Source organism: Porites lutea, chromosome 8 (assembly GCF_958299795.1).
Source record: "Porites lutea chromosome 8, jaPorLute2.1, whole genome shotgun sequence".
NCBI lineage: Eukaryota > Metazoa > Cnidaria > Anthozoa > Scleractinia > Poritidae > Porites > Porites lutea.
In genome coordinates this window covers 27,726,925-27,739,424 of record NC_133208.1, presented here as the reverse complement: position 1 = coordinate 27,739,424, position 12,500 = coordinate 27,726,925, and the positions used below count along the sequence as shown (strand labels likewise).

The window sequence follows — 12,500 nt, the reverse complement described above, 5'->3', positions numbered from 1 at the left end:
CAAACCGTTGTTGACTATTCTTAAGAATTTGGTGTCATATCAAGACATTATCCCCTACTGCTAATTTTCTTAATTCTCATTACCTATCTGCTTTACATTGTATACAAATTGTAAGGAAAATTGACATGTTTGTCACTCCTGAGAGTAAAGGCTTAAGGATGCGATTACCAGTTAAGAGTTACACTGAGAGAGCTTAACCTACGAAGAAAAAAGAGTTCAGAGGGTTCAGTAAAAGGGGGGGGGGGGGGGGGCGGTCTCCAAAAAATTTTTTCGGCCCTTCAGGCCTCAGTTTGGTCTAAAAATAAGGGGGGGGCGGGCCACTCCCCTGGATCTGCCACTGATACGTGAGATAGCTACATACGTCAAATCTCACTGAAACCTTTTTTCAGTATGAGTCTGAACTCGTAAAGTGAAATAAGTACACAGGCTTACCAATAAATCTCTGAGCAAAATCCTGGATCATCGCATAGTGGATCTATGTTGTCTTCCGACCAAACTTGCAACTTTATGACACTTTTGAAGCAAAACAATCCGAGGAAGTTCTTGCCGTCTAAAATGAAGTGTGCCTCGTTAGCGTATATCTGCGGCTGCTTACATGAACTTTTTGTCGCAGCCCATGCTCCAATAAGGGTAACCAGTCTGGAGAACAAGCCCTTGGACACGAACTCAGTCTTGAAGGTTAGATAAACTGGTAATGATGTTGAAGAACCATTGGTTGATGGAGTTACCTCATATTCTCCTGGCTTTGTTTTCAGCATGCATGGAACGAGGTACATTGGCTGTTTCTCCGTACTTGCACAAGGAAAAAGAAGGTTAAACTTTTTCATGAGGGACATCAGCGGCTTCTTGATTTCGTCCAAGCCCCGCTCTGTACAAGAGTGGACTAGAAGTTGTTGGGTAAGAATGCCCTCCTCCAGAAGCTGCTTCCGATGATTGCGGTTCGTTATCTTGTCCTCTCCGTTTGGTAACGACGTTATGATCTCACACAGGCTATTGACAAGCCACTGTGGATCCAGTATCACTAAGCCATCTTGGTCACTGGCATCCTCGTGATAGATTATTGATCCACGATCGTGAAGAAAATGCAAGATCTGTTCAATGTCATTCACATCCTGAAGTTTACAAACTTTCTCAACAATCTCTTTTATAAAGTTCTGCTTAAAAATGTACTGCACTCCATTTTTAGCTTTTTCTTGAATTTTACTCTCTATGTAGAGCCATCTCAGAGGAATCTCCTTCCTGGTATGCGGCATCTTACTGGCCATTTCCAATATCTGCCGACGCAAATTAACAATTTGCGTGTCTTCTTGGTCAGGTGCTTTACCAGAGCGTGTGTTATTCAAGACAACATGTCCCACAACATGATCACCTAACAATGTGTTCTTGCAAAATCTGTCCAAAAGTCCCTCCATGATACTGTCAGGGTCTTCGACACAGTCGGCATGCGTGCCCACAAGGATGACAGGAGGGAGGGTTTCGCCATTTGCAACATATCTCAAGGAATGTATCATGTCCATCCATCTCATGATATGGTCGAGATTGGAATCTTCGCCGTTAGGGTCCGTCACGGAGCCACTGTCAATGCTATTTCCTCTCGGCTTGTCGAACAAACCCTTTGACAAGTCAAACGCCAAGATGTACACATCGTCTGGGGACATGAAGATGGGATGGATGGCTCGATAGACACCTTGTCCAGATAATTCCCAAATAATTGGCCATATTCCACTGGTATCATCACGACAGCTATCTACCTCATCGTCTCCAAAGTTATCCTCTGGAATGGCTTCTTCACCAACTTCATCGGTAGTTTTGGGTGATGACAAATTACTTCCGTCAACTTGTAGGGACACTGAAGTAAAGACGAAAACATACAGTAGGAGGAGTTTACAAGTAATCGAAACAATTTTATTGAATACTGACTTGTTTCCTTTTCTAAGCAATTTTACGAATAAATTCTCTTTGAAATCAGTAAATGCTTTTCCAAAGTTTTCCCAGCAATCCTGTGTCATAAGTTTGTTCACCGCCTTTCCACAAATCTGAGCTTAACCCTCAGTTTCACTTCCAGGAGTGACCAGCATATAAATTCTCCTCACAAATTTAATAAACTTTCAAGCAAAAAGGTAATGAGAATTAAGAAAAACATTATTGAGGGGATAGTGTTTTGATGTAACACCAAATTCTCAGGAATAGCAAATAAAACCGTTTTTATGGTCATCAGTTACGAGAATTAGCCTATACAGATCTTGGGCGTGAAAGGGTTAATATAACGTTAATGGATTATTAAATGAAACAAACCTGGTTGGATGTTTTGAGTCACCGCTGTTGCCTCAACAGATCCTTGCGTCACCGTGTCATCAGATAATGGAGCAGTCGATCCGCTTTGAAAGTCTTGGTAGATAAACTCTGCACACTTGTACTTGTATGTACTGGACTTTCTTTGAGCAGCCGAGTTTCTCCAAGGCTTTGTAGTCGCATTCTTGATAGCCTCGCTCATGAGTACACCATCCCTCTCTGCCTCGTTCTCATTGAACTCTTCGCCTTTTAGTGCTTTACCAACGCTTGTCTTTCCAACGCCATCATCACCAATCAACAGGACTTTAACTCGCTTGTCGTTCGTTTTGCCGGATGTCAAAGCTCTTCGGTAAGCATCAAAGGCCTTTTTCCCCCTTGCTAAGATGTAGGTGGGAATCATATCTAAATAGGGAATTACAGCATGTTGGCTGTTAACTCGTACAATGAGGTTAATAAGCTTAATTAAAAGGTAGTAGACTTATTTTCTCTGGAGACAAATAACATGTGAGAAACAAAAAGAAATCTTTTTCATTCTTTCGGGAGAAAAATATTTTTTAAAATTCAATAAAGCATGCATACAATGCAGACTGGTAAAGGAACTTACTATTTGTCCAAAAGGTGGAATTCTTTACCCTCTCAGTTCGGATAAGATAGCGAGGAATATCAAAAAAATCATTCTCGCTTCTTTATCAGATTGCTACCGCTTATCGTGAGGATTTTGACGAGAGCAATAATTGGTATGAATAGAACCGCTGGTAAACGATCAAACTTGTAAATCAAGAGATAGAATGAGCCAAAATTATAACTGGCACATACAGCCAGATGGATATCTGACTCACTTTGAGTGGTGCAATATTTAAGCGCAAGATCCCGCCTGTTCAAGGAACGGTGATCTAGCACTGCGGCCAGACCTTGGTAGGTTACGTCCTTCAATTCCTTCTCCATTGGGTGCCTAAGGATGGACACTCCATCGGTGACATCAGAAGAGCTGTTTATCGGTACTCCATCAGCGTCTCCTGTTCCATTATCGCTTATCCCCAGTAAGTTGTAAAAGTTCCTCTTTTCATCAGGATTGCAGCTTAATTCCCTGACCAGGCATTGAATGTCTTGCACAGTCGGTCGTCCTTCTTTTAACATGCATTTAATATCTGAGGGCCACATAGAAAATTTTAAGTTGAACATTACTGTATCCGCATCAAGACGTTTACTTGGTTTTGATTTTGAAAAATTGTACTACAGTTCCATTATTCTTGTACCGTTGGAAAGATATATTGTCGTTTTCTAGAATAAGCTGAGACTATTGGCGTGCCAACGTGCTGAGATTAACATGCGTGTTAACTGTTGCATGTTGCATGTCAACAACAAGGTGTTTCGTTACACTCTATTTTATCGTGAATATTTCATTACTGTTTTCGTCAATCGGAACGATAAAAGAACACTGATTGATGCTTCTGGTAACAAAGAATGGTCAGTAACCCTTTTAATTCGCAAATATCGAAGTGATTTAATTCACCTTCTGAGCGTCAGATTTCACGTGTAGTTTCACGTGACTTTTGACGACCTTTGTTGTAAACAAACCCGCAAAGTTCGGACATTCGTTCTCTGCCACATACTGTACTTGTACGAACTACACTCGCTATTTCAAGTTTGCGTTAGTTTATAAATGTTATTTCCCTTTCGTTGTTTGAGACTCGAAACGTTTAAGGTTCAAAAATGTCTGAGCAGAAGAATAAGAGCGATTTTAAGGCCAAGAACATGGCAGAAGTTACGGCAGGAACGAGGAGTGCTTGCAATGGAAATTCCGGTCTCAGCAGCTGAAATGGTGTTAATATTGGAACTAAACCTCGAAAGAGATAAAACCGGTGATATAGGCAAATTTCATGATACATACATAATTCACATTTCAAAATTCATGATCACACGCTATCACACGCTATTAATTCCCAATCCATTTTCGCTACAAAGACGGTTTGGCTATTTGTTGTTTGACATTTTCCTTTTCAATTTGTATATTACGGCAAACAGGGACTCGACACTTTTGATGACGGTTATGTTGATGGCATTTACTTACTGAGGTTGAATCAAGATGTATGTAGCAAAAAAGTGCAGGCTTTTGTGAACATACACTGGATTTGTATTTAATCGTGTAGAGACAAAAGGAGGCAGTGTACTATACTTCAGGCAAGATAAGCATAAGCTTGCTTATATTTAAGCGTATAAAAGGCGGTCGAGACGAAAATGTAAGCACACTGCCGTATAATGAATTATAAATGTGTCTGCATCATTACTTTCATTTTCTTCAAGTTTAGATCCACCTTGCAAAACCATCCTTTCAACTGAAGAGGAGATTTCTACGCGCTTGTTGAAACTCCATGTACCGGCGAATATTTTTTCTGTTTTACCACACTCGAGGCGGTTAAAGTCACTCCAGATCTTCCGCTTTGACATTTTGAACCTTAAACTATTCGATTTTCAAACAGCGAAAGGGAAGGAAAATATACAAGTTAACGCTAACTCGAAGTAGCGACTCGTAGTTCGTACATGTACAGTATGTGAGAGAGAACGGATGTCCGAACTTTGCGGGTTTATTTACAACAAAGGTCATCAAAAGTCACGTGAAACTACACGTGAAATCTGACGCTCAGAAGGTGAATTGACTTAAGGGATGCATTATCTTAATAAATGGTGCGGAATGGTTAAAAGTCAGAAACTTGACTGGTATAAATGGAATACGATTATAACAGGAAATTTTCATTAAAACCCAAAAAGGGAATAAAAAACCGCTCAAAATGGTAAAGCTCCCGAGGATAAGGATCTAAAGCTGAGGGGCAAAAAACTTGACAAGGGAATAACTGCTTATTTTATTAATGAAAACCGAAACCGAATATCAAAAAGAGAAAAACCGGAAACTGTAGCCTGTAGATATCAAATGGACTAAAAACCAAAAAAAGAAAATTTTGACTTAAAACACGGATCTCAAAAATGACCAGAACCGGCAAACCGATCAGCCCAATGCCCTCCTACAATGTGCGAACCACCAAGGGACAACAAACATGCATGACTTACCGATTTCATCTTCGTTTTGGACCTTATCATTTTCTCCTGGTCCTTGTGCAACGGTTGAATCCATATTCTGACCTTAGGTTTCTGACAGGAAGAGATTAAACATCGTTTACTTTTCGTAACCCACAGCTCTTTTTGCGGAATATTTTTTTTTGGCCTTGGAAACACAACTGGGCTATGGCAAGGAAATTTGTTCGGACCGTTGTGGTGGAGAAATGAATACGTGACAAACGAACCCCAAAGGACGTCTGCCGAGAGGCTATAGCTGGAAACGCTAGAACCTTTTAGATCTCTGAATGACCTCTTAAGTAGGTCTTCTCGGAAAGAGGGCATGTTGACTTATTAAGTAACTAGCTATAGAAGAAGGCAAAATTATCACAATCATGTAGTGAGATGAGTTACAATCAAGGTTGAATTCAACGTCTTCGGTAGGACTCATTAGTTAAAAGACAAAACGATCACACAACACGACCAACAACGAATTTGTATTAAAGAATCACTGACTTTTCTACTGAGAGTGACGGCCATTGAAGAAATATCTGATGGTCAGTTCTGGGAAACACTTGAAGTTGTCCACCAGCAGAATATAGACAGCTACAATAGGTCATAATTAATGAAGCAGATATGAAATAATAATAAACTCGTGAGCCCTGTCATGAGCTTGGGTATAGCGATGTCGCTTTACTCGTGTTGGATGCGTTTAATAGGAGACGAAATTCTGCGAACATTCTGCGTTGAGGTGAAATATACGACATCACTAGCCTTCAAGACTTTTTCATAATGACTGCCAGTTTAAATAGAGGTTTCGCTGTAAGCAATCACTTTACGTTTGAAATATACCATCATCATATTAATCCATCGCAATAACCATCCACCCATCCCCCTCAACTGCTTCCTGTGCGCGAACAACGAACGCACTCTCCTATTAGCTTCGATTATTCCTAGTTTATAATCATAAAAGCACTGCACATGACTTAAGTCTGTACAGTCGGTATGAAACGCGTCAATTGCTTTCCAATTTGATTCATAATAAATTACCTTTTTACAATCTCTAGCTTGAACGTCTCTCGGTAGATGTTTGCACTGCTAGCTTGAGTGAACGTTTTAATAGTAACTCTGTTCGGCCGATTCTTAGAATCTACCTTATTCCAAAGTCGTTTTTTATAACATAGAATCCCCCAACCACTGAAGAATCAAGTTTCCTTTTATGATGACTAGGGAACTTCCCTAGTCTAAATATCGACTAACAAGCTTTCTATTCTCTCATACCATTGGTCAAAAGCGACCTGAGGACAAAGGGGCTTTTTGATCCGAATCGTAAACATCTGAAATTAATATGCATACATTCACATCTTTTCTGAGAAACTGTAATATTATTACACCCTGCTTTGTAAACCACAAACGAACTGCAAAGGTCAGTCTGTCAGTCTGGCGTGTGACATTTCTCTTTAGGCTAGAGCAAATTACAACAAGCAAAACGACGCTTTTAGCCATAAAGTCTGAAATAAAATATATACCATTGATCGGTTAAAAACAATGTGCAAGACTTGCACCTAGAGCACTGATATTCTCCAGCAATGTCTGAAAGGGTAAACGAAAACGATATCAGTCGTAGTTTCCCCATAACATGGGTGATTGCTTTCCTTTACAAATTCAAAACAATCTCATATTTCTTAGTCTGACCGGTTTTCCGCGATATAAACTTTCAATATTTATTTTGTACCATGAATCAAAACTTCGGGATTTGCTGAATCGGTTAAAATGAGCAGAGGACTTTCCCGGGGCGGGACTTCGGTTAATTTTTGCTAGGTATGTGCCATTATAGTATTTTCTGTGGCCAATTATAGACCCCATCTTAGTCACTTTTGGGCAAATATGTAATTTTCGCGATCCCAACTTAGTCGCTGTCTATTTTTATGAATTGACCCATTTTTTTTAGATTGAATGAAAAATACTTAACTTTTCATCTGCGGTACAAACATTCTGGTACGTTTGCTAAACGTAAATATGAAGAACTGTCTTACACCAAAAAAATAAAATACAAGTTTAGCTGGATCGAAAGTAGGGGGCTATTGATACCCTGTGGTTTCTTCGAAAGGGATAGGGATTAATAAAAGGAAGATGATAAAAAAGGGTTGGAAAGGGACAGCCCCTTTGCCGAAATCTTCGAGTATTTTCAAAGGGAGCCCACACAATGTGTGTGCGTAACCGATTGTTATTTTATTGTAAATGTACTACATTTACCGTTTGCTTCACCTATATGAACTATATGCTAAGTATGTATATCAAATCAATGTTAAATAAACGATGAATTACCTTACCTGCGGTATATTAATTGTCGTCCTTTTGCCTCAAAAGCGGTTTTTTGAGCGATTTTGAAGGATTTTGAGGCGCAGTTTACTGTTCCTAATAGTAGATGAAACAGTAAATGGCGAACTCAAAATCCTTCAAAATCGCTAAAAAACCGCTTTTAAGGCAGATTAAGGACGACAATATACCACAGGTAAGGTAATTCAACGTTTATTTATCATTGATTTATATACACTTATCCATATATCGTTAAAGGTGAAGCAAACGGTAAATCCAGTACATTTACTATAAAATAACAAGCGGTTACACACACATTGTGTGGGTACGCTGTGGTATTTTCTAGATGATTTAGAATAAATAATTAGAGCGCGTCGTGTTTATTGCACAGCGAAAAAAGGTCCTTTTCTCGGCTCGGTTTAGGAGGCGTATACGCAATAAACAATTGTTCCGTCTGATACCAGCATAACATGAAAGTTAGCGTGCATAAACGCACTCGGTTCTCCTCTACAACCAGAACGTTTACTAAGCATCTCACCGCGGTCTTCAGTCTCAATTAAATAATATTAGCGTGCAATATAAGTATTCCATCATGTAATAACACGGTGTACAACGGGACGACTGCACTCGATACCTTATGCTGACTGACCGTACGAAAAATATTTCATCAGCCAGTGAATTACTGAGGTGTCGTGTCCCTTCCTCTTTTCGTAAAAAACCAGTGTACAGACCACTGAGAGGCCGATTCGGCCCCAATCTCCTCGCGGTTTCTCTGCCGTCTCCTGCCTTTTGCGCCCAACCAAAACAGCCATGCTACGCAGGTTAGCCAGTATAAACATATTGCAAATCGCTTAACGAACAGAGATTAACGTATACGTGGCAAGGTAGCTCAAGGTCGCTTACCCTGAAAAACAGGAAGTTAAGCCAAACGCTCGACAAGAAACCTGTTTTTGCTGGAATAGGCTCTCGAAGTTTAATCGAAAAGGTAAACTAAAATGCTTCACTATCTTTTATTATCTCGGTTATTTTGTAAGTGTCAATGTCAGAAACAGCCTTACTTATTTAAATAACAAAGTGTGATCCCTTCGTGTGAGAGATAAAACTGGAGTAACAAAAAATTAAAGGTTTCGGTGATATTTGGTTGATATCAGGAGGCCGTACTCGTTTCAGTTTTCCGTCACATATTACTATATGAAGAAGTAGTATAAGGTAAACGATTGAGTAGGAAACCTAAAGGGAAAGCCGCCATTCGTCGATCAAACTTCCATATGTGACTCATTTGAGAGCATTAGAAGCCATAAAACTTTTTGAGCCTCAGTAAATTATCGTAATATTCTGATCCGGTGGTCGGCGTACGTGCGTTTGAGTGCGTGTACAGCACCAAAAGCACTGAAATGCAAAGCAATTTTTCGAGGCCACCGAAAAGAATCTAGAAAGAAGCAAGGCGAATAGCTGCTTTCCGGTGAAATAGGTTGAAATATATGCCTACGTAAGTGGTTTGCTTCACTACCGTGGTTGCCTTTGCTTTAGTATTAACTAGCGTCAACATTATCAAATCTGTCACTTCTTTTTGGTTCTCCGTTTGGTTTAGTGGCAAAAGTCAAACAGTATAGTGACGTTAAGCTTTCCCTAATTTATATACTCGCCGGCATGGAATAATTTTGCAAGTTGCCTTTCACTGAGTAATTGTAAATGTTTCAGTGGTATTTGCATTGGTTGAAGGTAGGAGGCCGTACTCGTTTCAATTTTCTGTATTACTTTATGAAGCAGTAGTATGAGTAAAACGATGGACTAGGGAGCCGAAAGGGAAAGCCTCCATTCGTCGATCAAACTTCCATATGTGACTCATGTGAGGGCATTTATAGAAGTAAAAACGTTTTGAGCCTCAGTTTATCGTAATATTCTGATCCGCTGGTCGGCGTACGTGCGTGTACATCACCGAAAGCACTGAAATGCAAAGCAATTTTTCGAGGCCACCGGAGAGAATCTAGAAAGAACCAAAGGCGGATAGTTCCTTTCGGTAAAACAGGTTGAAATATATGCCTACTTAAGTGGTTTGCTTCACTGCCGACTGGTTACCTTTGCTTTAGTATTGACTAGCATTAAATCAAATCTGTCACCTCTTCTTGGTTCTCCATTTGGTTTTAGTGGCAAAAGTCAAACAGTATAGTGACGTTATTAGCTTTCCCTAATTTATATGCTCCCCGGCATAGAATAATTTTGCAAGCTGCCATTCACTGAGTAACTGATTATAAATTAACCAAACTGAACTTCCTATTGTTTTTTCAATGCCCCGATGAAAAATTTTCTATGTGACGTTCAGCACCGAAGTGAAATCGCGGCTGCATTGGCGGAGAGGATAGGTACTTTCAAATAATTATAAGAAGGTTGGCTACTTTGTCATTTTTCTTCGGGTTTAAACTTTCGAATGCATCTCCACAGGAAAAAAGTTTCCTCTTCTTCCAAACTAAATTTCAAATATTTATGTAGAATAGATGTCAGTGCTTTCTGTATTTTTGTTGCTGAGTAATCAAGCGCTTAAAGCTGCAGGTTTAATTTATCTCGTTAAATTTTGTATTTATTTTCTCAGAAGAGAAAGGAGTAGAGAAAAACGGCAAATAAAAATGTCCAGTGGATAAGAGATTTGCCAAATATAATTTAATCTATGGGGGAGGGAAAGATATGGATATTTGATTACATTTTCGTCTTCCTACACTGAATTGAGTATACGCAAGTATTCAGTTCCAAACTATTTTGTGGTGACAATAATTTTTTATAGCAGTTTGTAAATGAAGACACTAAAACATGAAAAAGTTAGTTTGTAAGGCAGAAAAGAGTTAGGAGGCATTTTGCCTTCAAAGGAACGCTGCAATTGTTTTATGGCTGACCAATTTAGACTTGGTTTGTTCAAGCAAGGTGTCTCAGTACTATACTACATACAGTCGACTCCCGATAACTCGAACCCTCGCTAACTCGAACTTCGCTCTAACTAGAACCATAATCGATTTCCCCTGGATTTCCGTCATACATTCACTGTAATTTTACCATGACTGGAACCCTCGATAACCCGAACTCCCGCTAACTCGAACCAATTTTCGTTTCCCCTCAGGTCATTTTCTATATAATTTTACCCTCGATAACTCGAACCATGTTTTGAGCCCTTAAAAAGTCGGGAAAAAAGCCGTCTACGAGCGTCCGAAACGTTGAATTTTGGATCTCCTATTGAAGTGTTGTAGGAGTATAGTTTACTGGTGGAGGCTGATGTTGATTGTCACAGGCTAACGTGAAGCAGCTTTTCCTCTCAAAACAGTAAAACGTATGCTCTATTTAGGCTATGTTTTGCTACGTTTCTACAATTAAATGTGATTAAAATGTTCACTGTGCAGTAAAAACTGTTTTTTAACTTACTCTCGGCTATTTTCTTCGAACTCCCGATAACTCAAACCTTTTTTCGATTTCCCTTGAAGGTTCGAGTTATCGGGAGTCGACTGTAGTTACATTCCTCTTGAAACCAGATATAGTGTTTTCCTTCTAGCTCGTGTCTTTAAGTATAATGAGCCATGTTTTGGGTCCCATGTATCTCAGTATACATTTATGAATCTATTGTAGGATGAAGTATTATCTAACCCTTAGTGTGGCATAGAGCCCCGATTTTGAGTAGTAGGCGACTTTGAAAGACGCGTGCTTCACATATTTGTGGCGGATTAGAATGCCGGCTTGGTCAGAGGCCCTTTGTTTAAAACATGGCGGGATACTCGCAGCTTAAGGCAAGCATGTGCCTTGTAGCTGTCAACATAATGCTTTTTAATTACATTCTGTCATAGTTAACAAAACCCGATCCATGTTTGATTGAAAGTAATTGTACAATCTAGTTTATGGTTATTTCTCATTAATTTCACTTATCAAAACAAATATTTCCTTTTATCAGTTTTCCCGTTTCTTTCAAAAGATCCTTCATTTCCGGGCGTTTCACTGTAGTCAATGAAAGAGACGTTTTATCGGTCTTCGTTTACACGGGAATATCAAAATTTCCATCTTTCAAAACGCGATGAACCAAAGCTCGCAGGGTACCAAAGCGCCAAAGGCGCACGATGCAGTCCCGGTGTTTTGTGAGCACCCGATCAGTGTGGGCAATTTATATTTCTAAGGGACGTCCGTCGCACAAAGGCTTAACGCGCGGGGGTTTTTAGTCAATGATTGACATAAGAGTTTCCTCACAATCGACCCAGTTAGAGTGCGATAATGTGCGCGTGAACTTTGCCTACAACTGGCAATAAGCTGAATAAACCGGAAGCTGAACACCATGAATAAGCACAGGCAGCCCAAGCGCACTATTTGTGGGTTCGGGCTTCAGAGGTCATTTGGTCGGAATATACTGGAATTATTAGTGTATTATCTGATGCCAAATAAACGCAAAAATCTTAAAGATATGAAGTCTTCTTGTTTGTCTTTCTGTACTAGTAGCCTTTAAGATAACGAAGGGCGATATTTCTTGCATTATTACATGTGATTCGGGCCCTTAATCTTCGAATTTTGTCACATGTATTCGAATGTACAACGCTAAGAAAAAAAAAATCATGATCCATGCTCCCTTACCTTTAGTTCATAGCCACTCTGTGTCCTACGGCCGGTTTAAACGCCGTTTAGTCGACTTTCTTTCCATCGAGTACTGAACACTATGTGTTCAGTACTCGATGGAAAGATGTATAAAGTAGAATAAATTGTTAGCCTGGTCTTGTCTTTGCCACAAATCACGTAAAACTATAAAGAAGGTACCACTATGAACTCTGGAAAATGAAAATTCAATAATACTATGGTTGACGACTGACAGTTTAAAA

The 12,500-nt window shown here is 39.6% G+C and overlaps 2 protein-coding genes across 2 annotated transcripts in view; one reads left to right on the top strand and one right to left on the bottom strand.

Annotated features, from left to right (window-relative positions):
* The window catches only part of LOC140946150 (uncharacterized), a 15,193-nt gene extending 8,744 nt beyond the window's left edge, over nt 1–6,449 (bottom strand). The window contains exons 1-5 of the mRNA XM_073395232.1: nt 6,394–6,449; nt 5,359–5,439; nt 3,132–3,440; nt 2,296–2,694; nt 433–1,849 (exon numbers count right to left, since the gene is read on the bottom strand). Coding sequence (XP_073251333.1) covers nt 433–1,849; nt 2,296–2,694; nt 3,132–3,440; nt 5,359–5,422 — 2,189 coding nt within the window. The 5' untranslated portion in view covers nt 5,423–5,439; nt 6,394–6,449. The remainder of the gene's footprint in view (nt 1–432; nt 1,850–2,295; nt 2,695–3,131; nt 3,441–5,358; nt 5,440–6,393) is intronic.
* Nucleotides 6,450–8,609: 2,160 nt separating this feature from the next.
* LOC140946117 (uncharacterized) overlaps nt 8,610–12,500 on the top strand; it is a 13,134-nt gene continuing 9,243 nt past the window's right edge. Inside the window, exon 1 of the mRNA XM_073395194.1 lies at nt 8,610–8,647. The gene's annotated coding sequence lies outside the window, so the exon portion shown is untranslated. The remainder of the gene's footprint in view (nt 8,648–12,500) is intronic.